Genomic DNA, 21664 nt, shown 5'->3' with positions numbered 1-21664 from the left:
ATAGGTCCTCCAAAGCTGATCCTCATCACTTCAGGACTGTTATGCTTTGTCCCAGACAAGTCCTGCATTGTAATTAAAGTCACCGATAGCCAGCCCACATTTCAGGATATCAGACATAGGAAAAGAGCACTGGCTGCGGGGTTGGTATGAAGTAAGGGAAGAATAATACTTTAATCAACATCCCCTAGGCAAAACTAGCAGTTAAGCCTTGTATTACAGAGGGGTGTATACAGGAATGGTAATTCATCCATCTTCTTCTATATTTGAGAAACTATTAAATCATGATTTAGATGGAAAAAAGCAAAATATTAAATGGTTCCTATGGGCAACAAGAAGTTTTCCCGTTTGCAGATTCTTCTTACATAAACCCCACAATAGATAATTCTTTAGGAATATATCTTTCCTGCAAACACAGGCTGTATTGTGGTGTTTCCTCTGGTTACATGTTGGTCACTGTTTTCTCGTATTAGGTCTGGAAATGGCCTGGATTGATCGTCCTCCTGAAAAAGTTTTTGCCGGACATGAATTTAATGTCTCCTACACAGTGTCCGTACCTGATAGTTTCTATCAGAAAGCAGTCAGTCAAAAGATTCTGAAATTCAGGTAAGTTACTTGATCTGTTTTCATGTTTTGTTACATATTTGTTTTGCGTTCGTTCATTGCTATATTGCCTAAAAGAAGAACAACTTTCACGACGTGACAACCAGCCAAATTTTGCTCCGATGAGTCTAGCGCAGTATGGGAGGGTAATAAGATCCATTCCGGTTGCTGGAGCCCAACTAATATTACAGTTTAACTGTTCTCATATTTTGTGGCTTTTGTTCTAGTAATGCCAGTGAAGCAAAAAAGTTCTGTGAAGAATTTGAGTGTCCCTCAGACTGGAAGTACGCTACGGAAGAAAATTGCTGTATCTACCATGCAAATATCCACTCCTGCCCCTTGGCATTTATGGTCAGTACAACTAGATACGTTTGTGGTATTTATATATAATGTACAAAATTAAAACTAGTAAAGGGGCCTGAGGGGAGAGAGCAGGTTACTGGCTAGAAACTATTTCAGGGTTTTCAGGCCCATTTACTTTACTGTGCAGCAATTTTATTGATATTCTGTTATGTTTGACCAAAGGTTGTGCTAAAACATTCTTTTAATTGTAATCAGGCTGCCAATACATTTTAGCACAGTGTTTCTCCATCTTTTCAACATGGGGGAACTCTTGAAAAAACTTTCTGATCATCAGGCAACCCCTGTTATAATTACTAAATTCACAGCTCACTGTAAATTATTGAGGTGGTCAGTAGGAACAATTCCATTTACATTGCTGGCCACTGGGATGAATATCACCCTTACAGATAGCCAAAAAGATCATTGGAATTTGTAAAACTTACCTGAGATTCACAAATTGCCCATTGCTCAAGGAACCCGTTGCAACGTTTGGAGAAACCCTGGTTGAAAAAAACTGGTATAGGAAGTATGTGCATTGCAATGTATTGTGGTGCATTACAATGTAAGTTCAATGCACGTATTACCACAATGCAAAAGAGTGATTCAAGAGGAACTGAGGGGACTATTTCCAAAAAAAAAAAAAAAACAGGCTATCAAGGATTCAGCAAGATATGCACAACAGTCAATAAATACAATTCTTTATAATGAATGGGAACTGGTATGCATTTCATGGATAAGTGACAACTTCGTCAGAAAGACATAGCTGAATTAATAATGGTGTTATTATTATTATTATTATTATTATTAATAATATTATTATTATTAATAATAAACAGGATTTGTATAGTGCCAACATATTGTGCAGCGCTGTACATTAAATAGGGATGATGGTACCAACAATGGGCAATAACATTATGTTTACCTGGTATGGTACAACTTTCATGCTGTTAGTTATACATATATTGTTATATTGTTCATTATCTCAGCTATGTCGATCTTAAGAAACAGATATTTGAATTGGACAGATTTAATATGGTTAATTGTAAATAATAACTGCATTGAATTTCTTGGTAAAGAAATATCACATAGGGAGATTTAAACACAAGAAGACTTTCATGTCAGTCCTTTTTTATAAAAAAAAATCCAACTGATATTTTCAATAGCTTTACATTACTGTTTTTTACTACTATACTTTACTATTTACTATAGAATTTACTTAACTATTTTTTAATAAAATATTGTACTTTTGTATTATATACATATACTCTTTAATGGTAGAGGCGGCCCTCCCTACAATACATTTCATGTGCATTTTACTTTTTTTATATTGGACCATATATTGGGATATCTCTACCATTGCATATTACACTTAGATCCTAAGCACCATTAAATACTATTTATTGTTTTTTACTTTTACTTTATTGTTCACCTTGCCACGGATAGTTTACATAGCTTTGTGAAAACGGTGATAATTCATTTTGCAATTGTATAACTAATCACATACAAAAAAATTCTTTTAGCAACCTATATTCCTTTTTTGAAATAACCCCAAAGTCTCAGAGACAGAGAGAACATTAATATTCAAACATGCAAATAAAATGTGACTGTTGTAGCACTAGTGACTTGTGCTAGACATCTTAGTCTGCATGTAAAAATGAAGATTATATATATATATATATATATATATATATATATAAGAATAACATATATATTAGCATTTGTAAAGATTCACATAGTAAATACTATACCTACATTTGTTCGGAGCATACAATCCAGAATAGAAGATTTTTCTAGTACTCTTCTAAGATAGAGAGGCAAGAACCCTTTTTTAAATTTTTTTTGTTTTAGAGATGACTAAGCCTAGCGTACTGTAACATGTGCATTTTAGCCTGACATGATAAAAGCTTGTAGAAAATACCCTGGGGCATTCCCGTGTCACTTGTATGGGCTATAAGATAGCATAGAAGTCTCTCTAATTGTTTCCGGAATTCTGCAAAGATCTGCACAGACATGTAAGCCTGAGTTGCGGGGGCACATAAACTAATTAGAGAATGCTGACTTGTTGTAAAAATGCTGCTGTGCATTTTTTCTTTTTTGAAGCAGGGTATTTCCTGATTGTGAAATCTGCATTCAAAGAATAGCAAAAGAGCCAGAATGTGGGTAAGGGTAAGTTGATTGTACAGGCCTGATTTATTAAAGTTCTCCAAGGCTGGAGGAGATACACTTTCATCAATGAACCTAGGTGATCCAGCAAACCTGAAATGAATCAGGTCCAGGATTCAAAACATTTGCTAACAAATGGCAATTACTTTTAAGAATTCCATTCCAGGTTTGCTGGATCACCCAGGTTCACTGATGAAAGTGTATTCTACCCAGCTTAGGAGAGCTTTAATAGATCAGACTCTGTGACAAAATACACAAATAACACCTTGTGTTTCTTTCCAGAAACAACGTGGGATTTGTGGCCCATGGATCCCAGATGATGGTAAAATTGTTACTCACACCATTTCCCAAGCAGGCAAAATGTCGCAGCTGAACTGGACAAGTAAGGTACAATTACCTATTTAGATAAATCTAAACATTTAAAATGTATCTAAAGCCAAAACATCTTTTGCATGGCATATGTGCACAATATGACACTTACCATACATGGTGGACCACTCCTTTACTGCCATTCCTACTCTATCTACTCGAACTTTAGTCTTCAACCAATCTCTTCCAGGTTTTCTGCCTCTTCATTGACCATTCCAATATGAAAAACCTTCTGTTATTTATGCCTGATGCAGAGTAATTTTCTTGCACCAGAGATTGTATGTTCTCTAATTGATTGACCTCTCTTTTTTGGTCATTTGTATAGACTTATAGACCTAAAATAGAGGCAATTTATTGAGAAAGAAGGACCAGGCCCATTTCTGGGCATAGCAAACACATATATACATAGATGCTCCTGAGCTGGGGGGTTCCCAGCCATAGCCATAGTAATGAGAGGGTTACCATTCCTAATATTGCACTCACAATGTCACATTGGTCCCTGGCCTCTCCTAATGGTGCTTTCCTGTGTGCAGGACATCAACTAACTATGCAATGGCAGAGAACAGGCAGGGGTGCCCCAAAGAGCTCTGAAACAGTGCAAGCCTGGAGGTGGCTGGGGGTGGGGGGGCACTAGGGTGTGCTTTTTGGGTAAACCTGAATGGCCAGAAATAGCCATGAGAAGGTCAGATGTAATAAAACCAAATGAAGGACTGTTCTTTCAAAATCAAAATTTCTGGAAGCTACCCAAGCAGTAATACTGCAGAGATGTCTAAAATACAGATGTTATAATAGGTTTGAGTTCCCGGGTTCAGGCAGCTTCAATGGTCTATGATAACATTGGCTTCCTTTTGTCTTACAATGTGTTGGTTGTCTGTTCTTTGTTCTTTCAGGTTGTTCTCATCAACCTTGGTGTGACCTCATTAATTGCTCATATCAAGATTGGGAGTTATCAGGCAGCTTTAGAAGCAACCTCCACAGTACTGAGCGATAAAGGTATCTTGTTTTTATTTTCTCAGTTGGTGTTTTATCATTTCCTCGAGACTAGTAACACCCACTACCAAAAAAATGTGTGTTACCTCTTATTTATTGTTCATTCTTAGAATATGTACACAGGTGCAATAATTGTCTTGGAAAAGATCTTTCACAATCTTATTCAACGACTAACAACTGCACGATGAATGAACGAGAGCTGTACATACAGCGGCGTTCTGCTCTATAGAGAGGAGAACTGGAGAACAATGGAGTGGCACCCCGGTCCCTTCACTTCCATTTTGATCGTTCATCGTCCATCATCCATGGATCCTCCAGGACGGTCGTTCGGACGATGAGTCAATGGGGGAGTTCCCGGTGACGTCGGTGCATGCGGGCGTTCTGTTTGGGGCATGGCGGGAAATTCAAAATCCATTTGTATTGCATCCAATACAAAATAACTGTATTGAATGCAATACATTGGATTTATATGTGTGAAAGCAGTACATTATTTTCATGAACATTTATTTTACAGTATAATATATGTATATTACTACACATATACTTTATACAGTATAATATTTATTTATTTATTTTTAAATGTTTTAATTAATTTTTTTTATTTATTTAATTTATTATTTTTAAATGATTTTGTGTTTCAAACTTTATTATACTCATACTAATATAATATACTGTAAAATAATATTATAAATGTACCGCTTTTAGACATAGAAATCCAGACAGAAATGTACAGCTGGGGAGGTGAATGACTAAGGCCACCCAAAACCATCTATGCGCTCTTGCTTCTAACTTCAGAAAACAGAAGTAAGTGCCAAGAACACCTTGTAGAGCAATGTTTCCCAACCAGGGTTTTGTGGAAGCTTGTTAGGGGTTCCTGGAGCAAAAAGCAAGTTGTACCTCTCAGGTCACTTAAACTGACACCAAATAACTTTTTGGTTCTCTGTAAGGGTGACATTCTGGCCAGCAATGTAAGAAGTATTCTTCTCAATGACGACCAGGACAATACCTTGAGAGCTGTGGATATAGTAATTATAGAAGGATTTCCCTAAACCTGAAAGTTATTTAGGGTTCCCTCATAGTAAAAAAAAGAGAAAAGCTGTTGCAAAGGGTCCAAATACCATCTTAATATTTATAATTTGTATGATTAGTTTACATTGGTCACACAATAAAAAAATTCTGGTTCTGACTGGTGTTGGTCGAATATATCACTATTCAATCAGACAGCTATTCGATCGAATAGGCCAATATTGTTCGGGCGATCGAATGTTGAATTCGAACACCATTGAAGTCAATGAGGGGAAAATGAGGGTTTTTTTCGGGACAGTGTAGAGCTTCTACAATATTTGCACTTATATTTTAACCTTTCAGGGAACCAGTAAGGGGTATTATGTACCCCTGTACTTTTATTTCCCATGGTTGGACATCTGGGAGTCACCTTGTTAAAGTGGGCTTCCAGATTCCGGAATTTGGAGCGCCAAATTCGCACCGTCGAATCCCGTGTTTTTCGGGTCGGGTCTACCTGAAGTTCTGAGAACTGAAGATCATATGATGTTTAAATCTGCCAGTCACTGCAACAAGATTAGTGTGAAAAACATAGGAGACCATCCAGAATCCTATAGCGATAAATTAATTAAATTTTATGTGAACTGCTCCAACAAAGTCCATACATTTGATAAATATAGTGTCTCTCCTATGAACTTTACACTAGTAGGCACCTAAGGTTCTACCACCTCTTCCAGTTGTGCTTTTTGGATTGATCTTGCTCTAAATCAGTAATTTCCCTAGCAGGCCACTTGCAGATAGTGTTGATTAGTGGAGAGGTGTTGTTTATTTCAGTAAAACATGATCTGATTCACTATCACTATTTATTTATTTATTATATAGTTGCATTAAGACTTCTGACTGCCCCAGTTTGTAAAACCTCAATGATTATCGTACAGTTATATAATATAACTGTGGAATATAAATATAAATTGTGGAAATGATGTCTGTATTTTGTCCCTTGCTTTGTATAGTATGCGGTGATGATGTCTGCAGTCCAGATGAAAACTGTGCCCTGTGTCCAGCAGACTGCGGTCCCTGTCCAATGCCAACCTCAGTGAAGATCGCTATAGTGCTTCCACTAACTCTATTCTGCAGCGGATTCATCTGTGCTATTGTGGTATGGATGTGTTGTCATACAATCACCATGAATGCTTTGTGTGCCCAAGAACAGTTGTTATAGCTCAACTACCCCCAAAATGTTTTTTTTTTAATAAAGCAGGGAAGAGATTCTGTTAACTTTGTATTGCTGTTTAAATGAGGATGGTAAACGGTTATATGATGGAAGTTAAAGGTTTGATTGGGGTTGGGCTGTGTACAAAGTTTACATTTCTGCAGTTATCTATTGTAGGATGTTTAACTTGTGCTGGAACCTAAGCCACTGGGTACTTTACAGATATGTGTCCATATTCTGGCATATTTTTTCAAAGACTTTCTTCCTTTTTATATTCTTGGATGCATCCGGGGGGGAGATTTTTGCACACACTTTAAAATTTCATAAAGTTTTTGAGTGAACTGATTAAAAGGCTGGCCTTAGGTATAGACTTTTGATAACTATACATGGGTTTTGCATTTCTGTACAAATCTGGGGTATTGCAGGACAGAAGGAGGTCCATTGCAGGCCATCACTGAACTCTGTATGGCCCAATATGTTTCTGAAACGGAGGTTAAAATGACGCAATCAACACAAACCCAAAGCCTGTTAAAAAGTAATAAATTCTATCTATAGCCTACACTTTTTTAAAGTTTAGAAAGAGTAGAAAATTTTAATGTCAGGACTCTATTAGACAGATCTCCAATCTACTGCTGTCCTGGAGATGCATCAGAAATGCTCTGAAACTATGGTGAAAATGCCTACACAGTTGTCACCAGAACAGTTGTAACTAGTGGATGACGGCCCTTTACCTTACACCGATCCTTATGCATGACCCAATTATTTTGGTAGGGAATCTATTTATTGAAAACAGTTTAGGGCTCATGGTACAGCATTTCCGCTATTTCTAGTGCCAGCTGTATTGATATAGTAGTGTAAAGGTCTGCCTATGTTCCTCAATCACCCTTAACCCAGTTTATTCCACTAATGTGCCAAATACATATGCATTGAGTTTTGTTCTTCCTCAAGCTTACCCATTTCTACATCAATACCCAAGCTTTTACATAAATCATAGGATTAATTATTTCTATCAATCTTATTGTAGTGGCTCCAGTACCAGAAGCAGAAGATGCTCTGGGACGAGAGCTGGATCCTCACCGTGAAAGACGTACCTGGTACGTTGTATTGCCTTAGGTATTTCTAATAGCCTGGTATCTCTATGTGTGTATAACCATGATGATATTCCATAGGAGATGATTTCTGGAATGAATTGGGCAGCGCCATCAGCTTGAAACAGAATATTAACACAAAGTTGGGACAAAAGCAGGAGTCACTGGCAAATACGGTATTCATATGTGGCTCACCTACCGAAAATTTCATCCAGACGGGGATCTAGTGAGTAAATACAATTATTAATATACATGAAGAACTAAGAAAAGTTTATGACATATGAACTTATCCAATGTCATTTGAAGAAACCATGTCCTTTTTTGTTAAAAAAAAATCTAATCTGACAATCTACACTAGTGATATAACTATGATTAATTAGAAAGAGAGTATGATCACTCTTCCTTGTTATTGGTGGTGATGGGTATTGAAACAGAATGGCTCCTACTGACTCCCTTTGACCTTAAAGTAAACTGAGCATAGACAATATAAAACCAATTTATAGTGAAGAAAGGGAATACCTTTCTCCCGCTATTTGACTCTATTTTATGCAATGTTCACTCTACTCAGGGCCTACATTATTATGGCATTTATAACAAGCAAGCAGCGATGTAGAGCCTGTGGTGCACAACAAAGTGCTTTCTGTAGTTTTGTATTTCTTTTATTTTTTTAATTGAAATCAATGCTGTTTAAATTGCTACAAAGGTTCAGGGCAAGCAGGATATAATGAGTGCAGTAAGGCCATACCACTGCTTTAGAAACAGGAGTCTAATTATTTCCTGGTTTTAGAGATTAACTAATTTATATTTAGCATCCCTATTCCCTTAGAGTTCAGGGAGTTCTTAGTTGTAACTATGAATGTATAGGAAATTCTCAGCTGGTTTCAAGTACCTTAAAAAGAGAGCTATTCTGACCATCCCAAATCAGGGATCCAGATCTCAGTAAAATCAGTAAAAATGTAAAAACTTATATTTCGTTTTTTTGGACAACGGTAATAATATATTTTCCCTAAGTTTTCCTAAAATCAGGGTTGTATTTAGACATAGTCCTAAGCATCTCTGACTGATATCCACATTTTGTGCAAACCTTGTTCTTTGTGCCATGTAGATTTTTTTTTTAGCAAAAACTAATGATAGAAATTTTGCATGCTGCAGACTGCATGCTTTCATTTTCATTTGAAAAATTATATAATTGTACAGACCTCTGAACAAGCTAATGGTGCAATTGTTTGAAACATTTGGACTTCGTACTGCCTCACTTAGCCTAATGTCCTGTATGGTGGTCCAAGCCTTCGACAGAAACAAAAATTGCAAACTATTAATTTATGTATGGGCTGACATAGCTACAAAGAACCAATGGATAGACATGTAAGGCAGATAAGATTGGATAAAGCTATGGCATAATACAGCAGTTACATTTTATAGAGTTGTGCATTAAGGGGCCAGTGGTGCAATCTTTAGCTATTGTTCTCCAAAAACAAAATATATAATGTAAGGTACAATTGCAAACTACTGCCATAACATACTTTTGTCTAATCTTCCAGTGATGGACGGGAAGTATCAGTAAAAAGAATATTCAAGAAGAACTTTACCATTACTAAAACAATCAGAAAAGAAGTTCAGCTTGTCAGGTGAGTTTGCCTTAAAGTGTACAAAAAAACCACAAATGTAATGCATCCCTTCAATACATTTCTATATATTATCCCTTCAAAGATTCTGCATGTACAGACAAATACCTGTTGAGCTGCCGGAGATTCACTTTGCTCTTATTATTGATTGACAGGACACAGAATTTTTGTGTAAGTTGGGTGGTGTCAGGCCTTTTAGGTGCCTATGGCTAAAATTAGGCACTCCAAATATTTAGTGTCACTTTACTTGTTAGGCTTTGCACTTTATTACTTATTATTAATATTAAACAGGAGGTATATAGCACCAACATATTACACAGCGCTGTACATAGAGGTTGCAAATGACAGATACAGGCAGTGACATAGGAGGAGGAGAGGACCCTTACCAGAAGAGCGAGAAGAAAGAAGAATGTGGAGAAATTGGGCTTCATTCATTAAAACTTTGGAGTCATTGTGATCGGGATCTTTGATGATTAATGTCTCCACAGTACCTACGTCAATTTGCAAAAAGTTTTGAGTTTTAATAGTTAAAACTCACTAAATAGCTTAATACTTTATTTATTTTATGTAGGTAGTAGTTCCTATATGAGATGGTCCATTTCTTATGTTTTCATGCTTTTGGTAGTCAGCTTTAATATTTTGTCAGTTTGGGTTAGAGGATCTGAAAACTTTCCTAATGACCTAATTATATTGATTTTGCAGAACGTTGGATCATCAGAATATCTGTAAATTCATTGGAGGATCAACAGAAGGAAACATTTTCATCATAACAGAGTATTGCCCCAAGGGCAGCCTGGCTGATGTCCTCTTAAATGATGAAATTCCCCTAAATTGGGGTTTCCGGTAAGCTTTCCCTGCCTTTATGAAAGTATCAATGTCTTTATTACATACCACAAGGTGCATTGTGTATCTAACATGTCACATACCATAAATGCAAGTTTGGAAAATCTACACTCTCTTCCATGAAATCAAAGAAATATTCATGGCCCAATATTCAATCTCATGTACAGCTGTATCAGATCTTGGGGAAAAAAACCCAGCATGGGTTTGTAGTAAATCTTACAAGTTTGCAAATCCAGAATCTTTGGCCAAAAAAAATTGTAGGCTCAATACCAGAAGTAATGAACTATCTTTAATGTGGTGCATGGTCTTCATCTTGGTCATGTGAGTTTAAAGAGATTGTAATATGAAGAAATATTTAACCCAACCTTTGTAATATAAAAGGAAACTTAAAATCCCATCAATGTACACACAATTCCAAAGTGCCTGATTTATTAAAGCTATCCAAGACTGGCGAAGATACACTATCATGGGAGATCCTGGGTGATCCAGCAAACCTGGAATCGATCTGGCCCAGGATTGAAAACATTTGCCAACTAATATCAGATGACTTTGAAGAAATCCATTCCAGGTTTGTTGGATCATCTCAGTTCTCCCATAATAGTCTATCTTCCCCAGTCCTGAAGAGCGTTAATAGATCAGGTCCTATGTGTTTTGGGGAGCTGACAAATTTTGTGGCACTGTGCCCGGCTCTCTATGCCTTTGTGACAATACTTTGCCTATTAGCTTCACAAATCATCAGAATGAAATATCTGTTTACTTCAACAGAGTGCTCACAAATGTTATGAGATCTTTGATCTGCATTCAGGAGGTTGTTGTGAAAGCAAAACCAAAATTTCTCAATCCTGGTAATTTGTAAATTTACATTTGTATATAAAAGAACAGCTGGATTAATTGACCTATTGACATATAAGATTTTCATTGGAATGATTTTTTTTAAATCTTCCAGAATTTCCAATGTAATTGCACAAACTTGCATGGTAAAAAATTATTTATGTCATGTTGCAGACTTTCCTTCGCTACAGACATTGCCCGAGGAATGTCATATCTTCACCACCACAAAATCTTCCATGGAAGGCTGATCTCCCGCAACTGCATCATAGATGATAGATGGGTCTGCAAGATTTCAGGTAGGATTCTAAAACCTGCAAAATAATTTTATTATTGAATAATTAAGGGTACAGATATAACTGTATATGTATTTCGTAAAATTAATATATATTTAAACAAATGTTAATTAAACCAATATAATGTACTCTTTTGCAGATTATGGGCTGATGGTCTATAGAAGAGATGAGTTCAAAGAGTTGATAGAGAAAAAGCAAGCACACATCTACTACCCCCCAGAGGTCATCCAGAGTAACAGCACCTGTGTAGGGCCCACACCTGCTGGGGATGTTTACAGGTAACAGAAAAACTGTTATGAGACAAAAATGGAAACTGCCATTGCTTATTTATTGTTCTTGATTCCTGAGGTTTTTAACTGGCAACAGAAATTCTTATGATCACTGCTGATTAAAGCCAATGAACTAAATACAATAATAATTGGTAGCCAGATACTGTTTGATCTAAGGTACTTAATATTGTATACTAGTTTAAATAACAAGGTATTTTTTTAAATTGCAGTATTTTACTGCAATTTAGTAAAGAATATGTTTTAGAAATCTACGTTTGGCCAGGACAAAAACTGTTGCTTTTTGCTTTCACCAATTTTGTTCCAAACAATCACAGTTCCCATATGCCATGTAGAACGGATTGGAAATCACACATGAAGATTTGTAATATATTGATTCATAAAAAAACAACAAAAACTGTATTATTTTTCTTTCAGCTATGCCATCATACTAGTTGAAATTGCCAGCAGGTGTGAACTCTTTCCAGTAAGTTCTACTTTATGTCTTTTAAAAACAACTTAAAAAAATTTACTTATACATGTAAATTAGTGTCTATATACAGGTAATATAATAATAAGGAATGTTGGTCTTGTCCCTCCTCTAATCTAAAGTTTGCTTTACATAGGCTGCAAGATGCTAACACTAGGGCTCTATTTATAAAACAGGAAATCAGCATTCCCTGGTAGGAATCTTCCAGGTCCATGTGTTTCAATGGCAGTATTGGCTTTCCTCCAGGGAATGTTTGAGGGAATGTCAGATTCTGACAGATGAATCTCAGCAGCTGTTATGCAGAAACAATGACCTGTTGCAAATTTGGAAATAATCACTGGATATATATTAACAAAGATAATGCAATTTTTTTCAAATACTCCTAAAGTGGAGTTAAAATTCCACTTTTAAAAGTTTGTGATAAGGTAGGTCTTTATTGCAGAGAGGAACAGGCGATATCCCTTCTGCTATAAACATTTTTACCTGCCTGATTGCCATCTCTCCTATTAAAATTTGCTGACCTGCACATGTGCAGCTCAGAGTTGGTTATTGAGATACGTGGCACATGCTGGCTTCCCCTGCCACAGCTTGAACAAAATGAATTCCTGCATGAATGTGTGGGAGTTAGGTCATCCTGGCCCAGCCAATCAAGATGGCCGATGATTGAGTGAATAACGAGAAGAAGGTGGTGGTGCCCGCAACAGAATAGGGACAGGTATAAAATGTGTTTAGTTACACTTTAATACAATAGTAAATGAATGAGCAAATCAAAAACAAAAAAATGTAAATAAAAAGTCTAAAAATAGCAGGAAAAGAATAGGTGAAAGAAGTGGGGGTTTAGGGATGAAGAATTTAAATAGGTCCGGTTAGGGTAAACAATGGGTTTATAGGAGATAAACAAGTACATAGGTTTTTTTTTTTTAATTCCTTTAGCTACAGATCCATAATATCCACTCTGATATATTGTATTTTCCACCATCTAAATAGTGTTTTGACAGTAGGAACTTCTACAGCTGTTACATATACAGACAACTCTTGCTGTCATTTTGACAGATAGGAGCAGCCAGCCAGTGTTTCAAATGCAGCTGTAAACTGCTGCATGACATTCACATTACTGAGAATTAAGTGAATAACTCAGAGTTGAGATTTTGGTGAATTTTGGATTTACTACAATTGCAGGGTTTTCCGGATAGTTTCACTCTTTGCCTGATATTGCCCTTCAAATAATGTAACCCATCAGCCACTGAACAGTTGTAAATGATATTCGATTCGATTCAATGTGCTGCTTTCTTGGTATTTCATAGGGAGAAGATTATCTGAAAGATGTGACCTGGAGGCCACCGATACCTGAGCTAAGTGCAGGCAAGTCTGACCAAGACTGCCCAAACCCAGCCGATTACTCAGAGGTCAGTGTTTCCTATGTGTCCGGGATAACAAATTACTGAAAGGGCGTTCGTAATCCACGGTAACCATAAATTAATTATGGAGATAAATAACCACATAAATGCATTATGCATATATTATAAACACAATACATCATTCATACCTCATCATTCTGATATGTTATGCACATTTGGTAATAATTTGCAATACATTTACAATACATTTTGCAATGTTGTTATATGCCTTAAAAAAAGTTTATGTAAAGAGTATTAGAATGTAGAAATATAGTTTTTTAAAATGTTTAATATAACTATTATACAGTACTTTATAATCAAAGTATTACGACTCTGTGTGTGGATGGTAACAAAACATGTTATCGTGTTTTTTTGTTTGCTGAGCATTAGCAACATATTACCAAAACCATAAGGCATAAAGTAGGAACAAGTATATATACATATACACATATACATACATAAAAGCTACAAGAAAAAATAGCAATAGTGGAGTGCAAATAATGCAATGTGGTTTCCAGTAATAAACATGACAAACCAGTAAATTCCTGTATACAGGACATAACATCAAAAATGGGGAGGGAGGAAAAGGGAAAAGGGGATTCTGAGGCGATTTGCTATAAAACAAAAGGAGGGGAGCAAAATAAGACCATCACATCTGTAATTGAGCATAATAGTCATCCAATGGCTCCCAGACCTGTTCGAATTTAGTGACAGTGTTCCTGAGCAGGGCAGTAAGGTATTCCATCATTTGGATATCCTGAATGCGGGCGTATAGTTCTTCTAAGGATGGAGGGGAGACAGACTTCCACTTAGTGGAGATCAGGGTACGGGCCGCTACCAAGATGTGTGTGGTGAGCTTGGATATGAGCTTGGTAGGACCTGTTAAGGGCAACCCTAGCAGGTGATGTAGAGCAGCGGTCCCCAACCACCGGGCCGCGGCCCACTACCGGTCCGCGGCGGTGTTTTCAGTGGGCCGCGAGTACATGATCCATTATTGAAAACGAAGCGGCACCCAACCACCATCCGCGGACCGGTAGTGGTCCGCAGCGGTGTTTGTATGAGATGCTGGTAAATGTACACAGTAGTCTGTGTACAAGCAATGCGAGCACATGACATGCAGCTCGATTGGCTGTCAGATGTCATGTGATCGCTTTGAAGCAGCAGAGGTGCACAGAGAGAAAAGAGAAGACGACAGAGTAAGTCTTCTCTTTTCTCTCTGTGCACCCCCCCCCCCCGGTCCTCAGAGAAATTTCCTTCCGTGAAACCGGTCCCTGGGGCCAAAAAGGTTGGGGACCGCTGATGTAGAGGATCTAAAATAGATCGGCTTTTGGTCACCTTCCCCAGTAGCTGGTTAACCTCATCCCAGTAACTTTGTATAATAGGGCAGAACCAAAAAATGTGTTCTAGCGTCCCGCGGTAGGACCTACAGCACCAACAATTCGGATCAGCCTCTGGGAACAGCCTATGGAGCACGTCTGGGGTGTGATACCACCGGAATAAAATCTTATATACATTTTCTTTATAAAGAGTACAAATGGAGCTTTTATTTGCTGCCTCCCAGATGGCAGACCACTCCTCCCCATCAAGGGTGCGGCCCAAAACAGTTTCCCACATACACATATAAACAAATTTACCAGAGGCCTCCCTTGTTGACACATGAAGAAGACGGTAGATAGAGGAGATAAGGCCCTTAGCATAAGGACCAGCTGCACACAACCTTTCAAAGGGAGTTTTTTGAGAAAAGCTGGGCGATTGCTGAAGAGAGAGGACAAAATGCCCGATTTGTATGCATAAAAGGAGGTGCGGGGGAGGTCATATTTCTCCTGCAACTCCGGGAAGGTAAATAATCTCCGCTCCAAGGGATGCAAAATATCCTGGATATGAAAAAGCCCTCTCTCTCGCCAGGGTAGCCACATAGATCTGGTAAGGCTGTCGGGTATCAGGGGGGTGTATATAATAGCGTTAAGTACAGAGGCAGGGACGGAAAGGCCATATTTAAGTTTGTGAGCTCTCCATATATTCCTCATAAACACCATCGGTGCGAGTAAATCTCTGTTAGTAGCAGTGAAGAACTCCATAGCATAACATTGGGGTGCAGAGGGGCGAGCCAGGCCTCCTCTATCTCCTGGCAGACACTGGAGGAAAACAATTTGGTCCATGCGGGCAGAAATCGAAGGTGGGCTGCTATATAGTATTTAATAAGATCCGGGGCCCTCAGGCCACCCAGATCTTTGGGTGTACAAACCACTGTCTTGGACAGGCTATGTCTCCTATATGCCCAAATAAAATTCAAAAAGCCAGCCTGTAGCTTTTTCAGGGTCAAAACCGAAACCCTGGCCGGAAGGGTCTCAAATAAATAAAGTAGCTTGGGTAATAGCATCATCTTCACAGATGCTATACGGCCCATAAGAGACAGAGAATGCCCCTTCTATTTGTTCAGGTAATTACAAATCTTGTGAAACAGCGGGGGAAAGTTACAAGCATACAGTTGGCCATATGTGGCTGTAATTTGAGTGCCCAAATAATTTAGGGAGCAGTCCCGCCATAAAAAGGAAAAACTGCCATGTAGCGCCAACAGTTGTGAGGGTGGCATGTGTAGTGGTAAGGCCTCCGTTTTGGAGGAGTTCATCTTATAGCCTGAGGCAGTACCAAAGGTGTGCAATTCAGCCCATAAGTGTTATCGTGTTTTTAATCACTATGTGTTAAATTTGGGTTGTAAAAACACTTTAGAGCGCCAAGTTTATTTTTTTTTGGGCACCACAATGCAATGCATATGCTCACTATAGTGCATTGCAGGTTCCCCTGTTGCAGAATTAAAAATTTTCTAAAAAACTGCCCAAAAAAGTCAGGGATGCTCCAGGTGAAAGAATGTGGTCTGATCCCAGACCTGTATTTTATTTATCTTCAGCTTTTGGATTCCTCCAGGGCAGGGGTGTCAAACTCAAATACACAGAGGGCCAACATTAAACACTTAGACAAAGTTGTGGGCCAACCTTGAAATGTATCACTTATATAAATGATTTATGAAAATCCAACCATTCAAGTCCATGCCTTGGAGTAGCAAGGAAAAGTACAGCTGATGGGAGTGATGGATATTCCAGATGCGGCCAATGCGGGGCTAGAATTCCCTCTTCATTGAAATAGCGCCGCTACTAAAATTCCTGGCATTACTTGCATCTATAAAACAATCCAATGTGGGACCACACATAGGCAGAGAGCCCGCTAGTCTATAGACACAAGTGATCCTGGAAATTGTAGTAGCTGTGCTATTTCAATGCAGCGGCGGGCCAGCTCCAGTTCAAATTTAGGATTCCTTTGGGGGCCAAAAAAAAGGATATTGGGGGCCGATTTGGCCCCTGGGGCCAGAGTTTGATACCCTGCTCCAGTGGTTGCGGGGGTTTCCTTGAGCAATTTGTGCCTCTCAGGTCAGTTTATGTGATGTAATGATGTAAGGCAATATAGGTATCATTTATACCAGAGGTCCCCAACCCCTGGTCCGTCTGACAGGTGGGCCACAGCTCCAGTCAGTGCCTCCCCCCGCGGGGTCAGAAGAAGGACCCGGCTTGGGGGGGGTGTCCAGGCCAGAGCTGCGGACCATGTTTCCGGTACACATTGCAGGCTCAGGGCGGTGGGCAGGTTGTGTCTTTGGACACAAGGCTTAGACCTGCAATAGGAGAGTGGGCAGGTTCTGGTATCATGACGTCACTCTGGGGGAAGTTATTAATGTATTAATAATGTATTAATGTTAAAAAAGTAAAAGTTATTTCAAGGGTTTCCCCCATGTTAAAAACCTAGCTAGCATGACATAAGATATAGACGCTGGTCACCTCCATATGGGATCTTCCTTCCTAAAAAGCCATAATGACATTTCAAATTCCAAGATGACTCAGTTACAATAGGAGCTCCCAGGCGTCTTTGCACGGCATGTTTAAATTTCAATACTATTACAAGGAGTATATTATAAACTGCAGTAATCTTTCTGTGTCATGACTCACTCAACATTTGTTTACTAGAATCTGGTGAATACAATGCCTGAATATACAAAATACTGTGTGTCAGCATGGGATTCCCTTCCTCTGAGTTAATTTCCATGACCTTTAATAAAATAACGTGCACCCTCACAAAGGCACCCCGATATTGCTGATTTCACGAAAAGATGTTCATGAAAGCGGATCGAACAGGGAAAACATATGACATTGACAGTATTTATCTGCAATATAAATGGTATTAATGAGCTTTCTCTGAATACATGAGACACAAAGTGCTATAAGAGTAATATTTATATTGCCGGTCATTAGGATTCATATAAACAGCTCACGCTCTGAGAAGGGCTACATGGCAAGAGTATCAATTCTGTAATCTGCATCAATAAACATTACAAGAGGGGATTTATATTCTCTCTGCACAATACTTGCTGGATGTTTTATAGGATCTGTAAACAAAAAGATTTATGTGGAAGGGTTACAATCACATTTAGGTCTTGTGCACACAGGTGTTTAAGTGCTTGGTATTTAGGATTTCCCGCTTCCTCATCTAAACGTTGGGTCAGAATGTTGGCTGTTCTTGGTGTGATAAAAATGGAATACAGATCATTCCCCTCTGACTAGTTTAATACAAATTAATTTATGACATCTAAACATGTATTGTTGCACTCCAAAACAATTATCCCATAGGAAATTTTACAGCCATGGTGAGCCACAGTGTGTTGCATTGGGCTTGAACACGGAACCAACCTCTCCCATTCAAATGAATGGGATAAACTAAGAACCATTGTTCTTTGAAGTTTCCCGCCATGGAAATGGTCACAGCCGCATGCATATCTGGTTATCTGCAGTGTGATTTGCTGCTCCCAGCCACACAGCACCACGGGTATGCAAAAGCCCAAGGAAACAAGTTGAAAGTCCTTCTAAACTCAAACCTTTTTAAAATATAGATAGATATAATGGGGAGTAGTTGGAACCTTGGTCAGAACGAAAAGAAAAGGGAAATCCCCCAAATGGGACAAAGATAGCAAAAAGCCACAAATTTTTAGCCTGGGGGGGAGGATAAGAATTACAAATAACTATTAAAACATATGTTTGCCCAATAATAACATATACCCAATGGGCCTGATTTATGAAAACTCTCCAAGAGTGGAGAAGATAGACTATTATATGAGAACCTGGGTGATCCATCAAACCTGGAACAGATTGAAAACATTTGCCAACTAATAGAAAATAAGTTTGAAGAAATCCAATCTAGGTTTGCTGTATTACCAAGGTTCTCCCATGATAGTCTATCTTTAGACTATAATAAAGAAGGCAATGTTCAGAATGGTGAAATGTCTCAAAAAAAATTTTGTGCACCTTTTAAAACTCTCACTTTAATGTCACTTTAATGATTTTATATCTGTTTTCTTTTTTTTTATCAGCTGATAAAAAAATGTTGGGCACACAATGCTATGATAAGACCATCGTTTGAGCAAATTAAAAAAAGTTTGGAGAAAATGAATCCTCACCGTGTCAGCCCTGTGGATATGATGATGAATCTGGTAAGGAAAACTTACAAAATTCATTTTTATCCATTGCCAAATTTAGAAAAAAATGGTGACCATTGTCATTGGGATAGAATGTTTTCAATCCATTCCAGGTTTGTTAGATCCCCCAGGTTCTCCTTGTAGTCTATCACCATCAGTCTTGGAGAGCTTTAATAAATCAGGCCCAATGTCAGATAACTCAGATTCGGAGTTGTGATCAAAGGTTGGACCAGTTCTGATCCAAGTCGGAATCAATTACGATTGTAACTATCTGACCTCCACTAATCATGACCCCTGATTGGAGATGGACTGCGCTGGTTTAGATAATTGCACAGGACCGTTACAAACATATTTAAATGCATGTAACCAGCTTAAAAAAAACTAACCCTGGAAAGTGCAGTAGACAGTCTGTCCTTCCTTAATATGAACAACTATGAATCAAAACTTTATTTCTGTTGGGTTTTAATTGTTTATGGGTTATTAACAGCCACTTGTATTACAATGATAGATGGAGAAGTACAGCAAACACTTGGAAGCCATTGTAGCTGAGAGGACACAGGATCTCTTACAAGAGAAACAGAAAACTGATCGTCTTCTTTACAGTAAGTAAATCAGAACTCTTACTGGCCTGAAACAGGCGATTCATAGTTATGTGATTGGAATCATCATATTGCAATTATTAAATAATATCAATGGCTGCTATCAGCACTGCAGGCACATTATTAAAGAAGAACCCAAGAAGAACTCTTAAGGACCACATTACATAAAACTGTTAATATTTATGAAAAAAAGTCAAAGCTTGCTTGAAAAGTCTAATTGGTTTTGCAAACTCTTAAACTTGAAATATTTTCATTTGATAGCCAAACTTAACAAAAGGTTCCATCCATGCTCAATATTTAAGGTTTGATATCAGAATGGTTCAGTTGAATGATCATATGGATACATTGGCTTCTTTAATTCTCAGTTCTTTTCTGATTAGATGCTAAAAACCCGTCACAAGAAAAATATGTAGGCTGCCTTTCTTTGAGAAATGCTAGTTGCCTGACTATCCTATTGATTCTCTAGCTTTTTTTTTTAAACCAGTGACATGGAATAAGAATGTGTAAAAAGAGCTCTGATTTTGACATTTCAGCTTGTTCAATGCTCTAAATAGTATTAAACCAAAGACAGCCATAGATCCAGTATTTTTAAAAGGAAATTAAGCATTCATCATAGCAGCTCCTATGTTGGGCCAGATTTATGAAAGCTCTCCAAGACAAGAGAAGAGGAACTGTAATGGGTGAACCTGGGTGATCCAGCAACTCTGGGTTGGATTTCCTAAAAATCATTTGGGATTAGTTGGCCAATATTTTCAGATCCATTGCTGGTTTGCTGTATCATCCAGGTTCTCAAACATTATTTTTTCTTCTCCAGTCTTAGGTCCATTTTCTCATGACTCTCTCATTCATAAGTTAGCGTGTGCAGGCTAAAATCTTTTTTTTTTCCCTGTATAATTTTATATTTAGCTTTAGTTTATTCACTAAGCTAGGTGATTTTCTAAGTGTATTTCTGTACAAGTTTAGTAAATCAGCTGGATATTAAACAGAATTCTGCATTAAACATATATCACCACCAGGTGGTGCCAATATACAGTGGAAACTTTCCTGCTTCTATTTTTATTATTATTCTTACACAGTATTTATATAGCGCCATCATATTACACAGCGCTGTACAAAATCCATAATCATGTCACTAGCTGTCCCTCAAAGGGGCTCACAATCTACCATAGTCATGTCATAGTCAAAGTCTACCAATGTCCCTACCAATACAGTCCAAGGTCAATTTTGGGGGGTAGCCAGTTAACCAAACTGCATGTTTTTGGGATGTGGGAGCAAACCCGAGTACTTGGAGGAACCCACACAAACATGGGGAGAACATTCAAACTCCATGCAGATGGTGTCCTGGCCGAGATTCGAAGCTATTTTATTTAGGATTTTTTTTACTAATCTTTAACATTCACATTCTCCATATTTACCCGCTGTGTGGCAGGCTAAGGAAACATGTTATAGAAAATACATGATGCTGCCGTGATTGTTTTTTTTTTTTAAATATGAGGATGTTGGTAAATTTTTTTGTTGTATTGGATTATAAAAAACAAATATACATTTGTACCATTGGTGCTAAAATAAATTAATGCAATACTAAATATCCATCAAGGTCTTAATAATATTACACTGAGCAACTATAAAATTAAAAGATAGTATTATTCATATACTATTCATAACTTCACATATTAAAATCAAATCTTTATTCTTGATGGAAATTTGGCTGTAACGTACAAGCATTCAATGAATCCTTGCACATCATGGGACACCTATCTACTAGAGTGCCATCCTTCGGTGCTGCTAGTCCTAGGTTTGCAGTGCCTTGTTGACAATAAAATGTTTTTAGGGGTTCCTTACACCAATTTTCAAAAAAAATGGCCACTGATGATGTAACTTCTCTATATATAGGAAGCTTACAGATTTTTGGCAGAAAAGACATTGGATGTTTAGCAGATCACAAGCTTTCTATTTCATGAGACTAATACTGCTATTATATCCATTGTTTCATAATTTTTCTTGCCTAAATGCTACATTTTATGGACACTACAATTAT

At 37.8% G+C, this 21664-nt stretch overlaps 1 protein-coding gene and 2 long non-coding RNA genes across 3 annotated transcripts in view; all 3 read left to right on the top strand.

Annotated features, from left to right (window-relative positions):
• Window positions 1-3354: 3354 nt before the first annotated feature.
• LOC140337165 (atrial natriuretic peptide receptor 2-like) overlaps window positions 3355-21664 on the top strand; it is a gene marked incomplete at its 5' end in the record, with an annotated part of 32039 nt that continues 13729 nt past the window's right edge. The window contains 6 exons of the mRNA XM_072420737.1: window positions 3355-3492; window positions 4365-4467; window positions 6480-6625; window positions 7704-7773; window positions 7849-7993; window positions 9309-9395. Coding sequence (XP_072276838.1) covers window positions 3355-3492; window positions 4365-4467; window positions 6480-6625; window positions 7704-7773; window positions 7849-7993; window positions 9309-9395 — 689 coding nt within the window. The remainder of the gene's footprint in view (window positions 3493-4364; window positions 4468-6479; window positions 6626-7703; window positions 7774-7848; window positions 7994-9308; window positions 9396-21664) is intronic.
• Window positions 10111-11599, top strand: LOC140336185 (uncharacterized). Its single transcript, XR_011921824.1, has 3 exons — window positions 10111-10235; window positions 11241-11362; window positions 11499-11599. It is a non-coding gene; the product is annotated as an uncharacterized lncRNA (long non-coding RNA).
• LOC140336186 (uncharacterized) lies at window positions 12058-19042 on the top strand. Its single transcript, XR_011921825.1, has 3 exons — window positions 12058-12112; window positions 13420-13521; window positions 18923-19042. It is a non-coding gene; the product is annotated as an uncharacterized lncRNA (long non-coding RNA).

Source organism: Pyxicephalus adspersus, chromosome 8, assembly GCF_032062135.1.
Source record: "Pyxicephalus adspersus chromosome 8, UCB_Pads_2.0, whole genome shotgun sequence".
Lineage (NCBI taxonomy): Eukaryota > Metazoa > Chordata > Amphibia > Anura > Pyxicephalidae > Pyxicephalus > Pyxicephalus adspersus.
The sequence above is the reverse complement of the archived record's forward strand: the minus strand, read 5'-3'. Positions and strand labels throughout refer to the sequence as shown.